Source organism: Hypanus sabinus, chromosome 15, assembly GCF_030144855.1.
Source record: "Hypanus sabinus isolate sHypSab1 chromosome 15, sHypSab1.hap1, whole genome shotgun sequence".
Classification (NCBI taxonomy): Eukaryota; Metazoa; Chordata; class Chondrichthyes; order Myliobatiformes; family Dasyatidae; genus Hypanus; species Hypanus sabinus.
In genome coordinates this window covers 23,139,022-23,166,840 of record NC_082720.1, presented here as the reverse complement: position 1 = coordinate 23,166,840, position 27,819 = coordinate 23,139,022, and the positions used below count along the sequence as shown (strand labels likewise).

The window sequence follows — 27,819 nt, the reverse complement described above, 5'->3', positions numbered from 1 at the left end:
AACACTTGATCATTACCCTCTGCTTCCCACCGCTGCGCCAATTATGAATCTAATCCATTATCTCTCCCTGGATACTAAGTGACTTAACCTTGCACATTTAACCTAGACCTTTGCAAAAGGTCATGGCAGAGTCCTGAACTGCAATTTTCACATTACTACTTGGCCCCCTGCATGTAACTTACAATGGTTCATATGACATCATTCCAAACTTCAGTTGTTCACATTAAACTTAATCTTTGTCAACAGCCATAGTTGTTGTAATTATTAAAGGTGCTGCTAGTGTGGATTTTGTATATTGTCCTTGTAATGACGTGGGTTTTCTTTGAAAGCTCTGTTTCCCTCCCACATCTCAAAGGTGGGTGATTTGGTGGGTTAATTGGCTGCTGTGAATTATCCCTTGGATTTAGGTGAGTGGCAGAATCTGGGGGAGGGGGAGTGTGTGTTGACATGAATGCAGGGAATGTAGGGATAAGAGGTCATCAGGGAACGGATTAGTTTGCTGGCACAGACTCAATGGGTCCAAATGTCCTTCCTCGGAGTCACAATCAAACATGCACCATATGGACTAAGACAAAATACTTGGTACTACACTGAAATCAATGAATTCAGTCAAATCATGTTGTAGTTTATTTCCTCCTTAAAGCTCTCCATCTTAGAATCATGGAGTTGTACAGCATAAAAACAGGCCCTTTTGCGCAAGGCATCTATACTAACCATCATGACTCTCTATACTAATCCCACTTGCTGAATTAATTTCTTACCCTTCTATGTCCTCCTCATACAGTTACATGTCCATTTCAAAAACTCAAATCCCTCTTCATTAAAATCTTCATATGTTCCAGGATATCACTGTTCCCTTTCCTGAAATCATTAACTTCCATGCCATTCTCCATAAAGGCAGACACAAAATATATATTCCTTCAGGGTCTGGAAAGTGACACTGCTTTATCTAATCATTTGATCTGTCTGATCTACGTCTCACTGTATCAACAGATGTGACAACAAATAAACCAATACCAATTCCAATGAAGGCCTCATCCATTTCCCATCATGCAACATTCAGGTTACCACATTTGAGAACCAATTCTCCCTCCAGCTGCTCTTTTATTCTTAGTATACTGATGGAATCTTTAATGATCTCCTTTATTCTATCTGCCAGAGATACCTCGTGGTCCCTCTTTGCCCTTCTAATTTCAATCTCAAGTGTGTTCTTACATCCAACATCCTCATAAATAATAATTGCTTGAAGTCAGCTGACACTTGCCTCCTTCTTTTCCCTGACCAGCTCCTCCACAACCTTTATCAACCAGGCTCCCTAGTTTTACCAACCTTGCATATCACTCCAACAGGAACATGCTGGTGCTGGTCTTCCTGCCAATGCGGAGCAAGAAGGCTGCGAGTAAACGTCTGATTTTTCAGAGAGAAGAGAGTTTTTTACTACTCGGGGTAAAAGAGAGGTGAGACTGCACAGGCGCTTGAAAGAGGCAGATACAATAGGGTCTTTTAAGAGACTTTTAGATAGGCACATGGAGCTTAGTAAAATAGAGGGCTATGGGTAAGCCTAGTAATTTCTAAGGTACAACTTTTTGGCACAACTTTGTGGACCAAAGGGCCTGTATTGTGATGCAGGTTTTCTACATTTCTGTTTCAATAATTAAATGCTTACCATTTACCTGATGTCCCCTTACCTGAAAACAACCTCTTCCAATCAACTTTTAAGAATTCCTGTTTAATGCCATCAAAATTAGACTTTTGCAAACAAGAGTAAATCTGCCCATGCTAGAAATCTGAGAAACATAGATAAAATGCTGGAGGAACTCAGCTGGTCAGGCAGCATGCCGGAAAGGAGTACAGTCGATGCTTCAGCCAGAGACCCTTTGGCATGTCACTGCATTTCCCCCGTTAACATTATATTGGATCACATCTTTGTCTATGCTACCTTAAAACTCATTTAATTCTGGTCACTGATCACAAAGTGTCATCATACCAGTGAACAAATCAAATATTTTCCCAGCTTATTTCCTAATATGAGATCAAGTCTAGCCCCTTGGCTAGAAAGGGGATGGAATGATTTACACACTTGTGGTTTTTGGGGAGGTATTTGTTACTGTGCTGTATCTCAAAATAAAGAAAATAATTATATCTTTGTACTGTACTGCTGCCATATAACGTCAAATTTCATGACAATAGTCAGTGCCAATAAATCTGATTCCAATTGTATTGAATACTGAGAGAGGTTCCTAAATGTTAAGTCCTCCACGCAAGTTGGAAGTATGCTGATACAAACAGACTCAACTTCGTCAGACTAAAGACACAACCTATCTTCCAGATGTAAAATAAACTTGTAGCCTTGTGGCTTGTTTGAGGTGAGTGTAAGAGATCTCAAGGGAATACTGCAGAAAATGAGAAATAACCTCATTTCCTGACCAAAATTAGCTCTTACTCAACGCTAATAAAAATTGATATCACCATCCAAATATGGTAACAGCCACAAAGCTGTTTCTTAAAGTTAGTTCCTCATTTTTTGTTCAGTGCTTTGGGATAGTGGATAACCTGACAATATGAAAGGCACTTTATAAAAAGCAAAACTAATTCTCAATCCAATCACAAGCATTCCTAACCTACCCTTTTGCAATACTTTATCTCAGTTAAAGCCACCATAATTCTGAATGTTCTACACATAAACATTTAAATTAAAATCAATTTCAAGGCACTCTTGTCCACTTTGACCACCTACAGTTAAATTGTGCAGTTTACACTAATGAAAAATTTCATTAATATCATCGTTTAGAAGATAACTTGTAATGTCTGGAAGCTTTAGACTGATCCTGCAAATGAGACAATATTATTTCCAAGATCTGTAGAAAAGGACACAATTGTGGGTGAAGGAGATTTATGCTGGCCTCTGTAACAGAAGAAAGTTCATTTACTTTTATGTTCGTGAGCTCATTCATCTTTCTCAATCAATGACTCACCTAGAACTAAATTAGATACAGAGAACTGGTAAGTGAGATGTATACACATGTTCAAAGTGCCTTTCATGTTTCCACAATTCAACAAAAGAATACACAGGTGTCCCCCATTTTTCGAACATTCGCTTTACGACAACTCACTGTTACGAAAGACCTACATTAGAACCCATTTTTGCTAACCAAAGAGGATTTTCGCTTTTACGAAAAAAAGACGCCCACTTTATACATGTGTTTACCCCGAGAAAGACTACAATAACCGTGAAACCTTGTGCGGGCACATGCGTGTATGTGCATATGCATGAACGTGCATACACACGTGTGTACATATGCGTGTACGTGCCGATTTTTTTCCTCCAAATCGACTTTGGCTCGCTGTCTTCCCGATTTTGATAAGTGAAGCTACACCATACATACAATATTTCTACTTTATATAAGGTGTATATTTATCGTATCATTCCTGCTTTAACTATATGTTAGTGTTATTTTAGGTTTTATGTACTATTTGGTATGATTTGGTAGGCTATTTTTTGGGTCTGGGAATGCTCAAAAATTTTTCCCATATAAATTAATGGTAATTGCTTCTTCGCTTTACGACATTTCCGCTTACAAACTGTTTCATCGGAACACTCTACCTTCGGATTGCTGGGGAAACCTGCACTGGGAGTAGTACACAGGAATGCTCTTGTTACAGTAATAAAACAGTGAGGTAAACAGATTGAGTAAGTGCTGGGTCCAATGCAATTGTACTGAGAACCCAGTTGTTTTCACTCTATATGCAAAGATGAGAGCAAAGAAGGTGCTGATGAATCATGGCGACGTGTTACAGGCAGGTTACAAAACTTCTAAATACACTTCTTCTGAACTACTCTGACTGCAATCTGTAGCCTGATGTTGAATTTCAACCACCTTAACGAATTAGTGATTTCACGATCTTCTGAAGGACTTGGTGGACTTATGACTGGACGCATTCTATGCCCGTTTTGAAAGGGAGAATATGACTGCAGCTGTGAAGATCCCTGCTGTACCCAATGACCCTGTGATCTCTGTCTTGGAGGCTGATGTTAGGCTGTCGTTAAAGAAGTTGAACCCTCGCAAGGAGGAAGGCCCCGATGGAGTACCTGGTAAGGCTCTGAAAACCTGTGCCAACCAACTGATGGGAGTATTCAAGGACATTTTCAACCTCTCACTGCTACAGGCAGAAGTTCCCACTTGCTTCAAAAGGGCAACTATTATACCAGTGCCTAAGAAGAATAATGTGAGCTGCCTTAATGACTATCGTCCAGTAGCACTCACATCTACAATGATGAAATGCTTTGAGAAACTCATCATAACCAGACTGAACTCCTGCCTCTGCAAGGACATGGACCCATTGTATTTTGCCTATTGCCACAATAGGTCAAAGCCAGATGCAATATCAATGGCAATCCACACAGCTTTAGACCACCTGGACAACACAAACACCCATGTCAGGATGCTGTTCATTGACTATAGCTCAGCATTTAACATCATCATTCCGACAATCCTGATTGAGAAGTTGCAGAACCTGGGCCTCTGTACTTCACTCTGAAATTGGATCCTCGACTTCCTAACTGGAAGACAACAATCTGTGTGGATTAGTGATAATATCTCCACCTTGCTGACCACCAACACTTGTGCACCTCAGGGATGTGTGCTTAGCTCTCTACACCCATGACTGTGTGGCTAGGCATAGCTCAAATACCATCTATAAATTTGCTGATGATATAAACATTATTGGTAGAGTCTCAGATGGAGACGAGTTGGCGTACAGGAGCGAGATATACCAACTAATGGAGTGGTGTCACAGCAACAACCTGGCACTCAATATCAGTAAGGCAAAAAAGCTGATTTTGGATTTCAGGAAGGGTAAGATGAAGTAACACATACCAAACCTCACAGAGGGATCAGAAGTGGACAGAGTGAACAGTTTCAAGTTCCTGGGTATCAGGATCTCTGAGGACTTAACCTGGTCCCAACATATTGATGCAGCAATAAAGAAGGCAAGACGGGGACTATACTTCATTAGGAGTTTGAAGTGATTTGGTGTATCAACGAAAACACTCAAAAACTTCTACAGAGGTACCGTGGAGAGCATTCTGACAGGCTACATCATTGCATGGAACGTGTCTACTGCACAAGACCGAAAGAAGCTGCAGAGGGTCGTAAATTTAGTCAGCTCCATCTTGGGTACGAGGCTACAAAGTACTCAGGACATCTTCAAGCAGCGGTGTCTCAGAAAGGCAGTGTCCATTATTAAGGACCCCCAGCACCCAGGGCATGCCCTTTTCTCATTGTTACTATCAGGTAAGAAGTACAGAAGCTTGAAGGCACACAGTCAGCAATTCAGGAACAGCTTCTTCTTCTCTGTCATCTGATTCCTAAATGGGCATTGTATCATGGGACACTACCTCACTTTTTTAAATATATATTATTTCTGTTTTTGCATGATTTTTAATCTATTCAATATACATATAATGTAATTCCTTAATTATTTAATGATCAATTTATTTATTTATTAATTTATTTTCTTCTATATTATGCATTGCACTGAACTACTGCTGCTAAGTTAACAAATTTCACGATACATGCTGGTGATAATAAACCTGATTTTGATTCTGAACTCTTAAGCATGCAGGTACAGCAGCTTTAAGCCTGCAAAGATACATCACCATGGCCAGAAAAGAGAGAGGAGGGGAAGACTCCAAGTGAGACTGAAACACTGGCACATGAAATGCCTTCTTCCCAGTATCTTGTCAGCACATTACAGTTGCTGGAGGATAAGGTTGAGGACCTAAGGGCAAGACTGCTGTATCAGAGGGAAATGAGGAATTGCTACGTTCTCTGTTTCGAGGGGATATGGTTCACTTGGACATGCTATATATATTGGTAAGAGTGGTTAAAACATAGAACATAGGAAACCTACAGCACAATACAGGCCCTTCGGCCCACAATGCATCTCAATACAAAGGATAGACCGCACAGCCGACTTGGAGAAGGGAAAAAATTAGGGCTCTTGTTCCTCCAACCTGGAACATCTAATGTCTAAGTGCTGACCATTCTACTTACTAAGAGATTTCTCATCCATGATCCCAACCACAATTTATATATCCCCAAAGGTTGATGTTGATCAGTACAAACAGAGAGTACCGCCATCAGCAAACAAGAAAGAGCCTATCCTGATACCTTACAAATCATTGGCAGGGAATTCAGTCAGCTTTGTTTGAAGCAATCTCTACCCAGCTACCATTAACCAATTACCTGCAGCACCAGGAGTCCAAACTCACACAATTGCTGTGATATTACAATTAGGAAAGCTCATCATTCCATGCTTAGACTGGATTTTTAAGAAATCTGATAATTTGGCTGTCTTGCTCCTACCTGCATATAGGCAGAAGCTAAATAGCAAGGCTCCAGAGATAAGGACAACAAAGAGAAGGTCGCAGGTGTCAGAGGACCGGCTATGGGATTGTTTCAAGTTGGTAGACTGGGCTGTGTTCAAGAATTCATCAGGGGATCTAAATGACTACACCACAGTTCTCACAGTCTTAGACCTGTGTTGTAACCACAAAATCATTCAGGAATTTCATCAGTCAGAAGCTATGGATGAACCATGAGACCCACAATCTGCAGAGGGCTAAATAAGTGGCATTCAAGTGTGGCGACCAAGCAGAATTCTAGGGTTCCAGGTCCCGGAAAGCCATCTCACATGCAAAGTGGTAGTTCTGGACCAAACTTGAATCACTGAAGCATGCTCAAACGCTGTGGCGGAGCTTCAACGCTATCACATCCTACAAAGTGAAACCAAGTGAGATAGCTGACAAAAAATGTTTCGCTCCCAAATAAACTCAATGGTTTTTAGACTGGCTTTGACCGCCAAAAACATGGAGGCACTTTCACAAACTCCCACAGCCCCGACGACCCTGTGATTTGAGTCTCAGAGGCTGATTTCAGAGCATACTTCAAGGGGGTGAATCCACAGAAAACATCTGGCCCAGATAGGGTACCTGGCCAAGTAATAAGGACTTTTGTTGATCAACAGGCTGGAGTGTTCACCGACATCTTTAACCTCTCACTTCAGTGGTCTGGATTACTCACTTGCTTCAAGCAGGTTTCAATTATATCGGTCACCAAGTAGAACGTGATGACGTGCCTCAATGATTGTCATCCAGTAGCACTCACATTCACTGTGATGAAGTGCTTTGAGAGTCTGATGATGAAACATATCAACTCCTGCCTGAGAAGTGACTTGTGTTGGTTCCAATTGACTTACCTTCATAACAGGTCAACAACTGATGCCATTTCATTGGCTGTTCACTCAATCCAGGAATACCTGGACAGCGAAGGTGCATACATCAGCATGAACTGCATTGACTGCAGCTCAGCATTCACCAAAATCATCCCTTCAAGACTAATCAATGAACTTCAAGACCTTGGCCTCAATCCCTCCTTGTGCAATTGGATCCTTGATTTCCTCACTTACAAACCCCAGACAGTTCAGATTGGCAACAACATCTCCTCCACAATCACCATCATCACAGGGCACCACAAGGCTGTCTGCTTAGCTCCCTGCTCTAATCCCTTTATACTTATGAATGTGAGGCTAAGCAGAGCTTGAATGCCATGTTTGTTTGCTGACGACGCCATTGTCATTGGTTGAATCAAAGGTGGTGATGAATCAGAATATAGGAGGAAAATTGAAAACTGGCTAGGTGGTGCCATAGAAACTACCCACTCGTTGTCAGCAAGACCAAAGAGCAGATTATTGACTTCAAGAGGAGGAAACCCAAAGGTTCATGAGTCAATCCTTATCAGAGGATCAGAGGTAGAGAAAGTCGACAATGTTAAACTCCTCAGTGTGATCATTTCATTAGATCTGTCCTAGGACCAGCATGTATGTGCCATTAAGAAGAAAGCCTGACAGCACCTCTACTTTCTTAGAGGTTTGCAAAGATTTGGCATGTTACCTAAAATTTTGACAAACTTCTATAGATGTCCAGTGGAGATTACATTGACTGGTGCATCACAGCCTGCAATGGAAACACCACAGCCCTTGAATGGAACAACTCACAAAAAGTAGTGGATAGAGCAAGTTCCATCATGGGTAAAGCCCCTCTACCACTGAACACATCTACATGGAGTACTATGTAAGGAAGGCAGCATCCATCATTAGACCAGAAGGGATAGGAGCAGGATTAGGCCATTCTGCCTCTTGAATCTGCTCCTCCATTTCATCATGGCTGATCCATTTTACCTTTCAGTCTCATTTTCCAGACTTCTCCCCGTGACATTTCATGCCTTGAGTAATCAAGGACTTATCAACCTTTGCTTTAAATGAACCTAATGACCTCGCCTCCACAGCCAGTTGTTGCAATGACTGAATTCCACAGAATTACCACTCTGTGGCTTAAGAAATTGCTCCTCATCTGTGCTGTAAATGGATGCCCCTATATTATGAAGCAGTGCTAAGTGAATGGGGGAGGATATGACAATTCGAGTATAATGCAGAAAAATATAATAGTATCTACTTTCATGTAACACTTTGAAAACTTTCATGTAAAACTTTTATACAGTACAGCATTGTATAGTGTTGATTTTGGGAGGTTATTCAGATGTCTTTGCACATGCGTCTCTGAAAGTTAGGCAAAGTGTCAGGAAGACTAACAGAATGTTTACCTTTGCTGCAAGGAGACTTGAGTACAAGTGGTCTTATTAACATTATAAATGACCTTAGTGAGACTCCACCTGGGATATCGTATACAGGTCTGGTCTTCCCCCCCCCCCCCAAGGAAATATAAACTTGATCAGAAGTGACCAAAGCTCACCACATTGATGAGGATATTAATCTTTGAGCAGAGCAGAGATTAAGCACAATCTGCAGCTCTGAGGAATGAGAGGCGATGTCACTAAAATACTCACAATTCTAAGACCATTTGATTCAGATGTACAGAAGATGCTTTTCCTGGATGGGACATCAAAAACCAGAGGTCCCATTCAACACTGAAATTAGACCAAGATCTTCTCCAATAATGTATTAAGTATTTGGAGTTCTCCAACCCAGACAGCTGTCGTTCAGTCACTGAATGTATTCAACACAAATATCTACGGATCTAAAATATGAAGAAAGTCAAGGGAATTGCCCTGGTGGTTTGAAAATTAGCTGTATGAATTGTCAGTAAAAGCTCAGGAACAAGGGAATGAATCTGTTAACCAGCAGTTTCATTGCAGTGACCCATGTTCATTGTATCCACTGAAAACATAAAACAAATGAGTGATGGATATTGAATCCCTCTACACCAAGGTAATAAGAAGACACTTGTTCCTTTATTGGGATCCATCCAGTCCTCTCCACCAACAATCTCATGTAGCTTGTTGAGCTTGTTCACATACTCGACATTCTTTTTTATTCTTTTTATCAAAATAAAGACTGAGGCTTAAAGAAACTTTAATTGTGAGTTATACCTGTGTTTTTGAGCTGTTTTGATTATTCTTTCTTTCATTTCTACTCAGTTCCCAACCCTCATTCATTACTGCATTGATAACTGTATCATTGGTCTTTCATATACAGGCACTTAACTGGGAAGTCTCCTGATGCTTGTTAGCAATTTCCATGCTATTCTCATTTTCATATGGTCCATCTGGTTTATTTCTGCATTTGCTTATAAAATATAACATTTTATACTTCTGAGCACCCATCTCCCATTCCTCCAGCCAGTCCTTAATGTCCATTACTGTCTTCTTCATGCTTCACAATACATCTTGTTTTTGTTTCATCAGTATATTTGGAAAATATGATCCATTTTTTGCCTCTCACTTTTTGCATGACTTATGTAATTTTGTTTATGTATACTTTAAAATTTTAATTTATAGTTTTTATTACTAGGTTTTGCAAAGTACAGTTGCTGCAAAACATCAAATTTCCTAAATATGCAGGTGTATTAAACCTGAATCTGATTCTGGCATATATCCTGGGTATGTACGCTGTGCACTTCCCTTCAGACCCAAATCAAGCCAACTCTGCTTTATGTCATTTATACAATTCTCTGTTCATTCTACTTTATAGATACTGTAGGCAGGTGACCAGAACTGCATACAATGCTCCAAATTAGGCCTTGGCAATGTCTTATACAACTTCAATATCTCTTGTACTATATACCTTGATTTATGAAAGTCAATGTTCCAAAAGCTTTTTTAATTACCTTATTTTCCTGTGTTGCCACTTTCTGTGATGCAACTATGGACCTGTATTCCCAGATCCCTTTGTTCTAAGTGTCCTACCATTCACCATACAAGACTACGTCGATTGGTCCTACCAAAGTGCATTCCCTCGCATTAAATTCTATTTGCCATTTTCAGCACATTTTTCCAGCTGGTCCAGATCCATCCACGATCATCTCCTTCCTATCTACTACATCCCAATCTTGGTGTCATCTGCAAATTTGCTGATCTAGTTTACTACATTATTATATAGATTACTGATATAGATGACAAGTACCGATCCCTGTGGCACACCACTCGTCCCAGGCCTCAGGTCAGAGAGGCAACCATCTACTACCACACTTCAACAGTCCAATCCAATTTACTACTTTATCTTGAATGCCAACTGAATGAACACTCTTGTCCAACCTCCCATTTCGGAAGTTATAGAAGGTTTTGCTAAAGTCCATGTGGACAACAGGCACTGCCTTACATTCTTCAATTTTCCTGATAATTTTCTTGAAAAAACTCAATAAGATTGGTTAGACACAACCTACCACACACAAAGCCATGCTGACTATCCTTAATCAGTCTATGTCTATCCAGAAACACATACATCCAGTCCCAAAGAGTATCTTCCAATAACTTTCCTACTACTGATGTCAGGCTCACCAGTCTTTAATTTCCTGGTTTATTTATAAAGCCTTTATTAAACAGCAGAGCAACATTGGCTATCTTCTCATCCTCTGACATCTTATATGTCACTAGGATGATTTAAATGTCCCTGCAATGTTTGTACTTGTCCAAGGGAACACCTTGTCAGGCCTTGAGAATTTATTCACTCTAATTTGCCGCAGGTGAGCAAACACCTCCTCCTCTGTAATCTGTTTAGAGTCCATGAAATTGATGCTGTTTTACATCACTTCTGTAGACTCTGTGACTGTCTCCTGAGTAAATACAGATACAAAATATTCTTTTAAGATCTCCTCCATCTCTTCTGGCTCCACACATGGATTACCATTCTGATCTTACAGAGAACTAGTTCTGTCCCTTGAAATCCTTGTTCTTAACGTATCTGTAGAATACCTTGGAATTTTCATTCACCTTGTCTGTTAAGGGAACCTCATGCCTTCTTTTGGCCGTCCTGTTTTCTTTCTTAAGTGTTTGGTGAACTAACCTTGATGAAAATCCTATAACTGAGTATAAAGTAATATAGCATGGAAATAGGTCCATGTCATTTATGCCCACCAAGATGTGCACCAAAACTATAGCTGCGTACAAATGTAACACGTTATTTAATACTTGTTGGAAGTACATATATTCATCAACTGTATTTCCCTCAGTGATCCTGTTTCCTCATCAAGAATTGTATAGTATTACTTAGACACCATTAGTCTTTAACAAAGCCACACCAGATGTTTCTAAACAAACTACACTTGTCCCAGTGACTGCTAATCCTATGCTTTTCCAACACGTTCTCCATTTCAGAGCTAAGGTACTTTTCATTCTATTCAAAGTGACTGATTTATTGTCCCCAGATTTTGCACAGCTGTACACAAAGTTTGTATGGATGCTACTGATTGAAACGTTACAATATCTGGAGTTGGTCACACAATCTGATAAAGACCAAATGGTCTCAGTATCCTAAAATATTAACCCACTTGTGATTGATAGAATATTTTCTGTCTCTCCTACACTAATGGTCAATATTCGTGGGCAGTGAGTCAGGGAACTGGGGAAGGGAGAGAGAATGGGAGACTGGAAGATACTATAGGTAATGACTGCAAGATGGCAGAAGTATGAAATCACTAATTCACAATGAATACTTGCTCTCGCAGAGCCTAAGGATCACCGAGGACCTGACTGCAGCTGATAAGTTGGCCCGACAGAAGCTGTGGCCACTGGTGGAGGCTGCTAGAAAAGATGGGAAGCATGCTTTCTTTGCTGGGACCTGAGCTTTCATTGATGTAAAAGAGATACGAGCAGAACAATAACATCTTGGTGTGGCAACCGGTCTACTACCTTTACAAATATTCGAGTCTGACCTTTATTCATATAGGACTGGGATAGTTTTTTTTCACTGTTATTATTAGAGATGGGAATTCTTTTTGTGTGTGTGTATATATATATGTATATATATATATATATAGCCTCTCATAAGACTGTCTTTTCACTTTTTTCTCTTAATGCCAGGGAACTTAGACACACTGTTAAACATAAGGCTTTATTCTTGTTTGTAAAGCAGCATAAACATGTGGACTTCTTTTTAAACCAACAGTCACACTCTGACTGTTAAAGACATTAAGACATTAAACTATGGAAATCCCAGTGGGGGAACGAAGTTTAGTTTTCACATGGTTCTGAACATTCTGCAGGTGTTCTTATTCTAATGTTTAACTTTAAAGGAGATGTTTTGCACTCTGAGGTGGATACGAATGGTCATTTTTTGTGTCTTATCGTACAATATTGTGGTAAAATGTTTCTTACTGCTAATATTTATGGTTATAATATTAGAAATGATAATGATAGATTACTTGAGATTTTGGAAAAACGTTTTGATTATTAGCCACCAAGGCAACACTCTACTTATAATAACTTTACTAGCTTTATTCAGAAGTTTAATATCATAGATAGTTGGAGAGAGCACTTTCCTGGAGTTAGAAATTATACTTGGTCTAATAAATCTATTACATTCATGTCTAGCCTAGATTACTGGCTACTATCCAATACCTTAAGAAATAATAATGTCACATTTAAATTTTTCCCTCACCTTTAACAGATCATAAAGCTATCCATATACAAATTGCATTATCTTCAGCTGAATCCAATTTTAAATCTTATTGGAAATTAAAATTCCATTTTGGGGCATGAAGTTGTCTCTTTGCGTATTAAAAGCTGGCAACCTAATTTTTGCATAAAGTGATGGTAGAGAATAATTTCTCTACAAATTGGGAACTTTAAATATTTGAATCTGCAAAATTCTTTAGGAAATACAGTTGTTATTTAGTAAAGAAAAGAAAATTGGAAGAACAATCTCAAAGATTGCAAATTTATGTGAATTGTTTCCAGATAACCTTTCAGGGAAACATAAAGAGGAGCTGGCTTTGTTAAAAGATAAGTTAAACCATCTTTATCTTATAAGGGCAGAAGGTGCATATGCGAGATCTCGAAAACAATGGTTGGAAGAGGGTGAACAGAGTACAGCTTATTTCTTTCATTTAGAAAAGCAGCGTGCCCAATTCAATTCCATTCATCAGTTTAATATTGATGGTGTGATTACAGAGGATTCTAAAAAAAGTAGCAAAATATTGTTCTACTTTTTATAGTAAACCTTATAGCTCAAAATATTGTGAAGCATCTACACTGCATTTCATGAATGATATTAATATTCTTAGGAACCTGTCCAATGATCAGAAAGACCTGTGTGATGCTTCTATTACCTTGGGAGAGGTTAAGGCTGCCGTTTCAAATTTTAAAAATAGTAAGTCGCCGGGTGTGGATGGTCTGACTGCAGAATTTTGTAAGATGTTGTCTGACATCCTAGCTCCCTTTTTACTAAAATTGTTTTTAGAATGTATTGATAAAGAATTTCTTCCCACTTCTTTAACACAGGGCCTTATTACTTTAATTCCTAAACCAAGAAAAGATAAATTATTTATCGATAATTGGCATCCTATTTGCCTTCTCAATAGCGATTATAAAAGTCTGGCCCAAATCTTTGCTAACAGAATGAAAGTACTTTTACCACTTATTATTGATGAAACACAGTCAGGTTTCATGAAGGGTCGTCATATCTCTAATAATGTCAGGTTAGTTTTAGATCTTATTGATTATTCTCATCTTGTTCAAAATGATAGTTTTAAACTGTTTTTAGATTTCTACCAAGCTTTTGATACTATTGAGCATCAGTTTACCTTCTCTGCTTTTGGTAAATTTGGATTTGGTCGATTATTTTGCAAGGCTTTTAAGGCTTTGTACACAAACGCTAATAGTTCTATAAAGTTGAAGTTGGGGACTTCACCGAATTTGATGTGAATGGGGGGGGGGGGGGGGAGACCAGGTTGTACTATCTCACCATATTTATTCCTTTTATGTGCTCGGCTGCTCACCTGTTCCATCAAGTCTAGTCCTCTAAGAGGCATTTCCTGCGCAAATTCCAATTTTCTGATTAGTCAGCTTGCAGATGATAAAATTCTTTACTTAAATGATGTTTCGGAGATCTCATTGGCTTTAAAACATATTTCTGTTTTTTCCAAAGCCTCAGGCCTCTGTTTAAATATTCACAAATGTGAATTGTTTCCTCTTAAAAGTTGCACTCAATCGATAATTAATAATATTCCAGTAAAAGACAAAGTTACATATTTGGGGATAACTATTGTTAAAAACAAATACTTAAGGTGTGTGGATAATTTTCAACCTCTTATACACAAAACCAAAAAAGATTAAACCAGTGGCTTCAAAGTGACTTATCTTTGAAAGGCCAGGTTTTGCTTTGTAAAGCAGAAGGTCTTTCCAGGATTATATATATAGCTCTCCCCTTATACGTCAATAAAAAAAATCTGTAAATTGATAGACACCATGTTGTTTAACTTGTTATGGAAAAACAAAGTTCATTATATTAAAAAATATGCTGTCATGAATAGTTATGACAAGGGGGGGTTTAAATTTTCTTGATTTTGACAGTCTTAATAATACTTTTTAAATTAATTGGATTAAACAATTTTTACATAATCCTCCTTCTATATGGAATTGTATTCCTTCTTTTGTCTTTTCCCAGCTTGGTGGATTGAATTTTTTTTCTTTTATGTAATTACAAAATAGACAAAGTTCTTCCCCGTTTATCTCAGTTTCATAAACAGATGCTTTTATCTTGGTCTTTGATTTACAAACACAATTTTTCTCCTCATAGTTACTTTATCTGGAATAACCACAACATAACTTATAAGAATGAATCTTTGTTTTATAAAGACTGGTTTGATAATAATATTTTGTTCGTTAAACAGTTATTTAATTCAAGCGGTACTTTATTGAGTTATACTGGGTTTTTATATGCCTTTGAATTTCCTGTGACTCCAAAACAATTTGCTGGTGTTACGGATGCAATTCCCTCTGGTGTAAATATGTTGTTTAGAAATACATCATATTTGGTAGTAGAATTACCCAACTTGGATCCATCCAGTACAGCTGTTGGAAAGATTTGTCTTTCTCCGTCTTTTTAAAAAAATAATAGAGGTATTAGAAGTTTGTTTCAAAAAGTCGTTACTTCTATTCCTACGGCTGTTCGTTTTTGGAATAGTCGCTTGGGGATTCTGAGGTGGAGGAGTATTTGGGGCTTATTTACTAAATTATTATTGAGGAATAAAATTAAAGAAATTTCATTTAAAATTATACTTAGATATTATCCAACCAATGTTTATTTGACAAGGTTTAGTTCTGATATTGAAACTAACTGTTCTTTTCGACATTTATATCCGGAGGATTTATTTCATCTGTTTTGGGATTGTGAATATGTTAAAACATTTTGGGTTGATTTTTGTCAATTTATAGATCAATATATTAATGTGGAATTTACTTTTTGCTTTGAAAATGTCTTATTTGGGTTTACTAATAATACTAAATCTCATAGGGATCATTTCTTTATCATAAATCTTTTGTTAATTTACAGCAAATTTTATATCCATAAATGCAAATACAGCAATAAGAAACCTTCATTTATATTTTTTACATCAGACTTCAAACTATACGTTAATACTCTGAAAACTTCCCATAACCAGAAAGCTGTAAATACTGTACAAATCTGTCAACGTTTCAGGTTATCTCTGTAAGTGTTTCTGTTTTGTGACTCCTTTTAGATATAGTTCCTTCTGTCCAACAGTATTTAGAATGGATTTTCTTGTTTATTTGTATATTTAAAGTTAATAGTTATATATTTGTTTCTGCTTATGTGTGATCCCCTGGCTTTGTTAGCATATGTTTAGTGTTTCTGTTCTTGTTTGTGTTCAATAAAAATAAAAAAAGTGAAAAAAAAGACATTTTACCACATCTCTTTGTTCAACAGGCTCAATCCTTCTTTAATTGAAATAATTCTCATCAAGTCCAAAAGACTATAAGACATAGGAGCAGAATTAGACTATTCAGCCCATCCAGTCTATGTCACCATTCTATTATGGCTAATTTATTATCCCTCTGAACCCCATTCTCTTCTCTTCTCTTCTCCCTGAAACCTTTGATGCCCTGACTAATCAAGAACCTATAAACCTCTGCTTCAAGTATAGCCAATGACCTGACCTCCACAGCTGTCCATAGCAATGAACTCCACAGATTCACCACCCTCTGCCTAAAGAAATTCCTTCTCATCTCTGACCTAAATGGACATCCCTCTATTCTGAAGCTGTGCCCTATGAATTGAATTGAATTGAATTTCAGTTTATTGTCATTTAGAAACCACAAATGCAATGCAGTTAAAAAATGAGACAACATTCCTCCAGAATGATATCACAAAAGCACGTGACAAAACAGACTTCACCAGAAAATCCACATAACGTTTGGCAATCCCCAATCCATCCAGAGTCCGGAGAGGCTGCTGCATATTAGTATCGCGCTACCATTGTATGGTGTTTCGCAGAAAGGACCTCCAAATCCACCAGACAAAACAAGACTACCCAGACACACCATCAAGAGACCAACTCTACCACCCAACAAACCAAAAACTAAAGCTACAAGACCTACACAAAATCACATAGTTACATATAGTTATAGTTAACATATAGTTACAACAGTGCAGACAATACCATAATTGATAAAAAAAAACAGACCATGGGCACAGTAAAAATAGTCCAAAGATGTTAAAAGACTATAAGTTCGAAAGAAATCACCACACAGATTCCACGAGTTCTCAGGGTCCTGATAGACTCGTCATCCCATGCCGGCGGCAGAAGGGAGTACCCCCCCGCTATGGACTTCCAAGGTGCCTCCAGACTCAGCCTTGCAGATGCAGCATACAATGAAAGCTCCATCTGACCCAGCCTCGCAGACACAGCACACCGTGAAAGTGCCCCGACTGCAGCGGACTCCGAGTCCATCGAACATCCAAGCCTCTGACCATCCCCTCTGGCACAGCCTCTCCGAGGACCATCCTCTGCTGAGCGCATTAAGACGCCCCCGCCAACAGCCACCCACAACGTGACCCCAAGGACTGGGGGCTTGTTCTTATCAGCAGAGACCCGGACCTCACAGCAGCAGCAGCAACGAAGAAGGCCTTCCTGGAGATTTCCAGATGTTCCTCCGTGCTCCCACATCCTTTTTTTCATCAGATTAGGATTGTGCACTGCTCCCCGCTTAACAAATAACAGTTAGATCCTAGATTGACTCAGTATAGTAAATGTTCTCTCTATGTCCACTTTGCCTTTCAAAATTCAATAGGTTTCAATGAGATCCTCCCTCATTTTTCTAAACTTCAGCGATAGAGGCCCAGAGCAATAAATGCTCCTTATATGTTAACCCTTTCATTCCTGTAATCATTCTTGTGAACTTCCTCTGGACCTTCTTGAATGTCAGCGGGTCCCAAAACTGCTCACAAGTGCGGTCTGACCAATGCCTCATAAAGCCTCAGCATCACATCATTGCTTTTCTATTCTAGTCCTCTCGAAATGAAATCTAACCTTGTAGGGTATCCTGCACAAGGACTCCCAAGTCAATTTGCACCTCTGATTTTTGATTTACTCCTCAGTTAGCAAATAGGCTACTATTACCCCTTCTACCAAAGTGCATGACCATACACTTCCCTTCACTATATTCCATCTGCCACTTCTTGGCCCATTCTCCCAATCTGTCCAAGTCCTTCTGCAGATTCTCTGCTTCATCACAACCCTCCATTTATCTTTGTATCATCTGCAAACTTGACCACAAAGTTTTCAATTCCATCATACAAATGATTGGCACATAATGCAGAAAGAAATGGTCCCAATTCTGAACACTGCAAAACACAACTTGTCACAGGTGGCCAACTAGAATAGGCCCCTTGATTTACACCCTTTGTCTCCTGCCACTCAGCCAATCCTCTTTCCACACTAGTATCCTTCCTGTAATATCATGGACTCTCATTCTATTTCTGGTGTTCCCACAACTGCTGGTCTCACTTTAAGGACTCTTTATCTTATTATTTCATACTCATTATTCATTGCTATTTATTTATTTAGTTTGTTGTTCATTGATCCTGTTTACAGTTACTGTTCTATAGATTTGTTAAGTATGCCTACAGGAAAAAGAATCTCAGTATTGCGTGTGGTGACATGTATGTACTCTTTTTTTTTCCTTTTCTTTTCACTCCCATTCACTTCTCTTCACTTTCCTATAAAGTCCTTTCACTTCTCCAAGTTAAAGACGTTGCTATGAGAACACAAAGGAATCTAGGCTTGCTTGTCTTTTTATAGAACATGTGAGACACTTCTTGTTTCACTCCTACAGTTCTTCTGCAGACTTTGGTTGCCTTGCTTGCTTCTGTCTCTCCAGATGAATCAAATCAAATCAGATTTAATTATCATTCAAGCCATACATAGGTACAACTGAACGAGACAGTGTTCCTGTAGGGCCAAGGGGCAAAACATCCAAAATAGGAAGCAAACATTTAAAAATAATGGGTAACATAATTCAAAGTATCGAGCAATAAAGCATATTTACTCCAAAAAAAACATATATATAGTCCAAGACCCTGAGTGACAATGTCCAGCAATCCATGGTACAGTCTCCTGGCAGTGTACAGTAACACACAATTCAGCCTGTCAAATGTGCTTTAGCACTTCCACATCTCTCACCTGATCTGCAACAGCAGGCAAGACCAAGACTTGAGGCCTAGATCACACTACAGCTAAGGCTACACAGCTCCCATATCGACCTTCTCTCCACCAGACAAGGGAAGCAGGCCTATGGCAACTTACATTAACACTGACCAACAGAATCTTGTGATCGTAAGTGAAATGTCTGAGACAATCTCTCATGGCAATACTGCGCCAACTCCGATGCTTCCAAATAGCGGGCAGCAACACAGTCTGCAGCCAGCTTGGCTCCTCCGAACCCAAATTGACTCCTCTGATATCCCAACAGGTTCCTCCGATATCCCGACAGGCTCCTCCGATATCTTAGCACCTTCACTGGCTCCGCTACTGACACCAATCCAGCTACTCCAATTACTGAGCAGCTCACTGATGGAGTAGCCCTGCAGTACCTGAAGATCTTGGAGAAGAATTGTCTTTGGATGATAAGGTACAAATTTAACAAAGACAAAAGCACCTTTGTTTGGCTCCTGAGAGGCCACTGCATTCACACATGTTGTTATCTTACCATGTGGTAATTCCAGAAAGCCTCGATGATGTTAAGATCAGGGCTCTGCAGAGGCCATTTTATCCTTTGCAGAGATCCTTGTACATCTTTTTTCTGAAGATAGTTTCTTAGGAGCTTGGTCATGTTTTTGGGGTCATAGTCCTGCTGCAGAATGAAGTTGGAACCAATCAGACACCTTACTGATGGTATTGAGCGATAGATGAGAATCTGCTTGCACTTCTCAGTGTTGATGATTCCATTAATTCTGACCAGATCACCAACTCTATTTGCAGAAATGCATCCCCAGACCTGCAGGGAACCTCCACCATGCTTCACTGTTGGCTGCAGACACTCATCCAAGTAGCGCTCTCCAGCTCTTCTACAAACAAACTGTTTCCTGTTTAAGCCAAAAATTCACATTTTGCCATATCAGTCCAGAGCAACGGCTGCCATTGTTCAGCACCCCAGTCCTTGTTTTTTTTGGTGTGTAGGCGAGACTTTTGCCTTTGTTTCCATTTCATAAGAATGAAATTTTGACAACAACTCTTCCATGAATTCTGACAAGACTTCTCCAAAATGGGGAGGGGTGTACTTGGGTCCAAGTGTTTCTGTGATTTTGGAGCTGTTATCCGTACTAAACTTCTTCCAGTTTAGAAGGGACGTCAGTTTGATGTATCTGTCTTCTGCTGCACTCAGTGTCTGTGGTCAACCACTTTATTTCTGGTTTTCAACCTTGCATGTTGTTTTGTGATTGATCAGAAGAGCAGTAACAGCACACCTTGTCTGCCATGAAATTTCTTACTGATCCAGGATGACCACCTTGTCTCATACTCACTCTTGCCAAGGTGCAAGAATTGATGAATTGAAAGTTAAAGTGTCATATCTGTCACATTCTCACCTTTCAGAATGGTTGGTCTTCACCTAGTTTGATTCTATATATATATATATATATATATATATATATATATATATATAAAGATTCCAGTTAACCGGGTCACATCGGGGTGAGTACCTTTTGACCTGATTAAGAAACTCCCCAAATTAGCCAAAATTCTATGGAAATAGCTAAAATGTATAAAAAAGACAAATTACTGTTTAACTGAGTCACAATTTGTTCATTTTAATGAAATAAGGAACATGCTAATAAGGAACATGCTAGAACACTACTAATACCTCTACAGTACCATAAGTACAGTACAGTACAGTACTATCAACAGGGAACTCAACCAGCATATTTTTTAATTGACTGTAAACAAACAATATCAGTACAGATGTCTAGTGCAGATTATAATCAACCAGCAATGCCTTCAATGACTGCATTCTACAAATCTTCATTTTCATTATGAGATTCCAGATTTGTAGATATCTTTGTAATTCTCAACTTGCTGAAGAAGGGATATTGCTCCATTTTCACTACCAACCATTTCTGGCATCTCCAATCCTGAATAATTGAAACTGTGATGAACAAAACAGTTCCAAACTGTCTTACTGCTTATTTCTCACCAATTATCAATGACAAAAGTAACCGCTGTTTGAACACAAGCAAGTGATGGTATTTTAAAAATGATAACTCTCAGTATGGTGTAGTGTCTAACAGATACCTAAATATACATGTCTAAACCTATTTAGAAACTGTTCGGCAACAATCTCCTACCTCAATTAAGTGGAATAACGTCCCAAATAAATGAAGGAGTCCCAGCCATTTTCTCAATTTAGATTTTGTTCTTTAAGATTTATCCCAAATAAACACTTTCCCTGATTAAGTGAATCCACTGTTTAAGAATCTCTCTATGGTACTTAAAATTTTGTTTTTGTCACATGACAATCTCAGATGTGCTGCACCAGAAAAGATTCACCCACACCTGAATGTTCATCACTGTGTGAAAACACAGGGAGCATTCTGATACTCTGTGTTCCAGATCCAGGCTGCAGATATATATTCACTCTGTCTCAGATTGCTGTGCCTTCAGCTTATGAGAAACAATGATAAGTGAGCAATTTCCGGCCAATGAGGGTAAATGTCTGAACACCTGGTAATGCAAAGGGCAGTTTAGGTATATTCTGACCAAATGTACCAATGATGTGTTCAAACAAAGACTTTATCATGAACTGTAAAAATAAATTGAACACTCACTCCATTGAAGAGTGAGGGAAGGGTGTTGTGAATTGCCATCTGTGACTCCAGTTATTAATTGTTTCTCTCTATGCCAAGTATGACTTTTCATTCTTAAGAAACCAAAACCCTCCACTACCTTGCCAGGACTCTGTACAACTACAGTATGACTCTGTTACTCCAATGTTCAAAGCTTCTAATAATAAATGGTGACTTATTATTTGTACATGCACAAGGCCCTGAAGAGATGTGTGTATCATCACAACTTGGTGCTAAAGTAATACAGCACACAATCACTTAGCATTTAATAAAAACTCAACTTGTGCATTATTGGTACTAAATTGGATGATCTCCCATTTTCCTTCATTGTGTTCCATCTGCCAAGTTCTTGTCATCTCATTGAGCTTGTTCATAAAACCTTGTGGACACATTTCCACAAGGTGATGAAATCAGGATTATCATCACCACATCGCTGTATGTGGAAGCAATGCCTGCTCAGTGTGAAAGGCACTTTATAAAATGCAAATCTTGCTTTCACTTTAACTGCAAACATTCCCAGCCTGTCCTTATTGCAAATATCTTTACCTAACCTTAAGGTTCTAAACATAAAAATTTCAATTAAAATCAATTTCAATGCATATTTTTTTTAACTTTTATCACCAACATTGCAGTTTATCCAACAAAATTACATTATTATCAGAATGTAAATAAGCAACATTGTTTCCATGGTGTATAATAAATCACTTACTTGTGGTTAACAGAACTGTTGTGCTTGTCTGTGTAACAGAAGAAACATTCAATGTATTTTTTACATTTCTCAATGCTTGTCATACAATTCTTTTTCACTTCAAGCTTATACAACTCTTAGAAAAAGGTTAGAGACAACAGGTGGATATTGAGCATTTAGACTATTGGAGGGCCTTTAAGGTGTAACTGTTAGACATGATTAGAACACATTGGATTGGGGTTAATTCACTAATGTGCATTGGTTAACAGAGGAAACAGAGATGGAATAAACTTGGGTTGGGAAGGTCATAGGGTTGGACTCTTCTTTTCATAACATATATCAATGACTTAGCTCAAGCACAACATTTCCAAGATTTAAGGATAAATAATTAACTGTGAGTGATTTACAGACAATATAAGGAGAAATCAGCACAAAGGGGGGGGGGGGGGGCTGGCTAAATAGACAAGGACATGATGAATGGAATAAAGTGTAGTGAATGTAACATGATCTACTTCAGTAGGAACATTAGAAAAACAGATTTTTATTAAATGTTAAGTGAACGGACATTCAAAGGATCGGGGTGTCTGTGTACATAGTCACTGAAAGCTAAGTAAGGCAATAAGGAAATAACCGAAGAAAAAACTTGTTCAGAATAAATAAATGTTCATACAATGATTCCAGGTGTAACAACCTGGTTAAGAATTTTAATGCTATGCTGTAGGTATTTCAAATTAGCAGTTCCATAAGAGCAGTCTGTTCTGCTTTCAGCCTGTTTGGGTTTGAGCTGAGATAACAGGCTTTGTCGTTCAATTTAGGAATATGGTTTCAACCAATCAGGATGGTAGAATTGGGAGAAGGTTCTGGAGAGCATTGGGCAGAGAGGTCTTTGTTGATGGAAGCAGGGAGAAGACAGAAGGGAAGATAGCTGAGGATGCTGTCCCTGTTGCACAAGGTGCTTTGTGCAGATGAATGGCTTCTAGAAAGAAGACCAATACTCGCGTGGGAGAGCCCACTTCTCCTAGATGGATTTTGATCTTCATTTGGAGGGTGCAGAGTGTGCATCTAAAACAACATCGTTTGGAAGATTTGAGCACCACCGTGCACGTGACTTTTTAAGCATAATGGGTCCTTTTGTTTTTTTTTCCCCTTCCGTTTAATAACTGTTTGCTTAAGTTAACATTCTTAAATGTACTTCTTTATAAATGTATGCAGTGTATGATCTGTTATTTCTTACCAGGGATAAGTAAATCACCCAGCATTCACACAAACTGGGGTTTGGGTGGTTGAGACATCCCAACCTCAGGAATTTGGCAAGTCCAAAGTCATATACACCCTAGACGTACAAAGCCCAAGAAAGGTGGGTTTCTCACTGTGGAGTTCAGTGGCTCAATAGTGAGGGGCTCACGAGCCACATTTCCAGAGACACCCATCAAAATGGTGTTTCCTAGGCAAACAGATATTGTTCTTTACACAGATGTTGAGCACAAGGCAAAGCTTAGAAGAATGATAGGGGAGCTCATTGAAATGTATACAATTCTGAGAGGGTTTGAAAGGGTAGCTGTAAGAGATGTCTTGCCTGTCAAGAAATGGGAATCATCATCTCAAAATAAGGATCATCGTTCAGGACTAAGATGGAATGAAATTCATGAGGCAACAAATGATACATCTGGTGATTTACCAACAGTGTAAAGCCAAGTTTATACAGTCAAGTTCAGTGAGTGGGCAGGGAAATGACAAATGGAATACAATGTGGACAATTTCGACCTCTCAGCTAAGAAAGAATTACTTGCCATAGGCAGAGTGCAAAGAATATTCAGGGTTGGCAAGGTTTCTATATGATGAGATACTGAGTAGACTGGGACTATACTCTCTTCAACTTCAACTAAACATACTAAATCCGTCAAGGACTTGTCAGAGCAAAATGTAAGTAAGGTGTTTTCCCTGAATGATGTATCTAGAAATTGAGATAGGCAGCAGGACATACATGAGAAGATCTTCCTGTGGTGGTGAAGCTTTAGGCTGCAGATGCACATTCTCCGTTTTTGTTCAAAACACAGACTGATAGATATCTGCACATGGAGTCAAGAGATACAGGACAGTGGTGGCAAATGGTGCTGAGGTAGAAAGAAGATCAATCCCATTCCTAATCAATGTTGGAACAGTCCGAAAGCCCAATGGACAACTCCTGCTTCTATTCGTTATGCTCCTATGACAGCAGCATTAACACGGTTATTGACACCCTAAGCCCATCGTTTTGTGTTGTATATCTGATGCAACACACAAAATATTCCTCTCCACAGAATCTCAGACAACGCACTCTTTGTCCATATCACATTGTACTGTCCTGCCGTTGTCATCCTGCACATTATCCATTCTACTGGATATACTACAGAGTGAACAATAAATCAGTATTCATTGTGTTATTTCTTATGTTCTCAGGGGCAGAAGAGGGCCGTTCAGCCCATCGAGAACATCATCTGCCCATGATTCCCATCGGAAATATCCCCGCATATATCCCAGGAAACTTTCCCCCTCAGCTCCCCGCCATTGTCCTGCCGTTCATCTAATGGCCGTTTACGGTGATCGATTAACACACCAACCTGTTCTTGCGACGTTCGAGCATCCGGATGAACCAAGGGAAAACACGATTCCCACACACTAAGCACAGGAGTTTGGGATCGAACCTGCATCTCAGGAGATGTGGGGCAAATATACTCGCAGCTACACCGCTAAGCCGCCATTTCTGACACAGGACCATGTAACATTGAGCTGCTTACCGTCCGAAACCCGGAGATTCAAATTCGTTTTCAGATCATTAAACCATCCCGGAATCTCCACACGGCAGCAATACCAGCCGCTATCTTCTCTCCGTAGATCATTTATAGTGAGCGACACATCTCCTGCCGCAATTCTACCACCAAGACTATGTCTCTGGGATGTTGCAGAAGTTACTCTGTCTCCGTTTGTTCTAATCAGTTCATCTCCACAGCCGCGAGAAGGACACTCTCCCCGGCCCCAGCACATCTCACTTTTTCCATATTTTCCGACAGAATAGCGGCACGGCAGTGTGATCGACTGTCCCGTGACTCCTCGCACTTCTGTTCCAGAGACGAAGGCGACTCGACCTGAAACAATCCAGGGAAAGAAAGTTACAGATGGCGCTGAATGAGAGTGGGAGAGTCCACAGTTTAAAAACCTGTCCTAGCAACGGGAATGTGATCCATGTTACCTGTTGGCGGCATATGAGGAATATTACGGAAAATAACAAAACTGCTCGGAGGGAATCGAACTAACATCTCTGATCACAGATCCAGCCTCTGGTTCATTCACCCACTCACATACTACTGTGCTACCAAACCTTCACCGTAATGATCAAGGGAAATTCGGTGCTTTGATCTTGTTCCACGGTCTATTCAGATGAACACTGGTCGGTCCTCCAAGTTCACTCGCCCTGTCAGCTCAGCTCCCACCCAATCTTCAACAACCGGCAGCGCCGGGCATCACTCAGTGTCTCGGCTGTGCCCCTCCCGGGTCCCTCATTCACACACTAGCTCCACCTCAATTACTACATACCAAGATATTGTAACAAGAAGTTTGAACAAGGTAATTCGATTTCTGCTTTCAGAAACGTACCTAACAGAAGAAACACTATTGGCAAATGAGCCACGGAGCCAGTAAGAGCCATCGTGCCGGACACTGTGGCGGCCGCTCTCCGTGTCGCTGCACCAGATGCAGTGGCTGCGAGTTAAACTGTTGCTTCCGGCTTGTCGTGGACAAGAGTTCCTTCCACAGGAACACGGGTGTTGTTCACCGACACCCCGGAGAAATGAGGCAAATGTTATCAAACACTCGGCTCCTCCCCGGCGTTACCATCAAAGTCTAATCGCAGACGGATTTCCTTCAATTTCTTTCAATTCGCGGTTTAGGGATATGCGACGCTACATTAACAGAAGTTCGTGTCTGAAATGTGCATCAGAAACACGAATGGACAAGTTACAAGTGTCCAACTGGCTGCTTGAACTGCTGGGTCGCTGGTCTGGTTGAGTCCGATCACAAACAAGGGATAAGTGAGTGGAGTTCTCCCCTCTGGTTCGAGAATCTGTGGTTCTGAGGTAATAACTGTTCCTGAACCTGAAGGTGTGGATCTCAAAGCCCCTGTAGCTTCCTCCTGATGGCAGCACACTTAGCAATCTTCTTGCACTTCAAAACTGAACATTTGCAACCAACAAAGCTAATTGAAACAAAAGTTTATTGCAAAGTTTAGTTACGAAAATAGATAAATCACCTCAAAAAGGCCACTCTACCTTTCTTCACTGTGTCTATTTGTTGATTTGACTAACATATCTTCTTGGTAATTAAATAGAGATCAACAGCAAAACACTGATCCACTTTCCCTTCCATGCAAATAAGCTAGCAGCTATTGACAACCTGGACAAAATGGACTAACTTGGTTATTGTCTTACTGTCTTAACAACTGCAGACCATCATAGCTCCAAACTGCAACTGTGAATGTATAGAGATTGCAACTGTCTGCCTTAGCAAAAAGGCTATTTTTCTGGTTATCTCATAGGACCCTCACACAGCAAATTCCATATTGTTGCCATCTTCAATGACATTGGTTCCCCCCCCCCCACCACCACTCCGTTAACCTTAAAGTCAGGTTTGTCTCTGAAATATGAAAATTCTCATAGAAATTATTAAAATTATCTTGAGGGTAACACAGAAAAATGAGATCTGCAAAAATTTTATCAAGCGAAAACCAACCCAATAAAGGTCATGTATGAAATTCCTGCTGCCTACTCATTGCTATCTTCACACTAGTCAGCTCTGACCACAAAGTTCATTGTCTTTTTGTGCCAGCACAGGATGCAATTTTATGAGTGGCAAGTATCAGCTTAACCATGTGCCCAAAGTTATTAATCAGCATTGATTTTTTCAGACCTTTCAACTACAATTACAACACCATGATCTAAACCCTACATCACTACAAAATCCATTCCAGGGAACAATAATTCCCATTGGTCACTTGTCCAAACAAGCTTCATATAGAACTGCTTTTGTTTAGAGTGAGACACAATAACGTGGAAACTGCTCCCTCACCACAACTTGTCTATGCTGACTGTGTTGCCCAGTGAGCTCATCCACAGAGGCCTGTCCACTTAACTTGTCTTCTAAACCACTCTGAACCATGTACTCATCTAGATGATTTTTAAATGTTGCTAAATGTACCCACCCTAACCAATATTCCTGGCAGTTCATTCCAAATACACACCACCCTTTAAGGGAAGAAGCTTTCCCAGATTTCTTTTATTAAACTTGTAGTCTCTGGTCTTAAACATATGCTCTCTTGTTATTAGCAGCCTACCCTAGGTAAAAGACTGAGTGTTTTCACCATGTCTCTGCCCCTCATGATCTAATAGATCTCCATAAGTCACCACTCAGTCTGCTCCATTCCGGGGAATAAATCCCAGTCCATG

The 27,819-nt window shown here is 39.6% G+C and overlaps 1 protein-coding gene across 3 annotated transcripts in view; it reads right to left on the bottom strand.

Annotated features, from left to right (window-relative positions):
• LOC132405377 (hepatitis A virus cellular receptor 1 homolog) overlaps window positions 1–26,945 on the bottom strand; it is a 96,558-nt gene extending 69,613 nt beyond the window's left edge. Inside the window, exons 1-2 of one of the 3 annotated variants that reach the window (XM_059990135.1) lie at window positions 25,976–26,945; window positions 25,120–25,467 (exon numbers count right to left, since the gene is read on the bottom strand). In XM_059990135.1, coding sequence (XP_059846118.1) covers window positions 25,120–25,467; window positions 25,976–26,027 — 400 coding nt within the window. In that variant the 5' untranslated portion in view covers window positions 26,028–26,945. The other 2 variants (XM_059990136.1, XM_059990137.1) reach the window with 2 other exon arrangements.
• Between the last annotated feature and the right edge of the window lie 874 nt (window positions 26,946–27,819).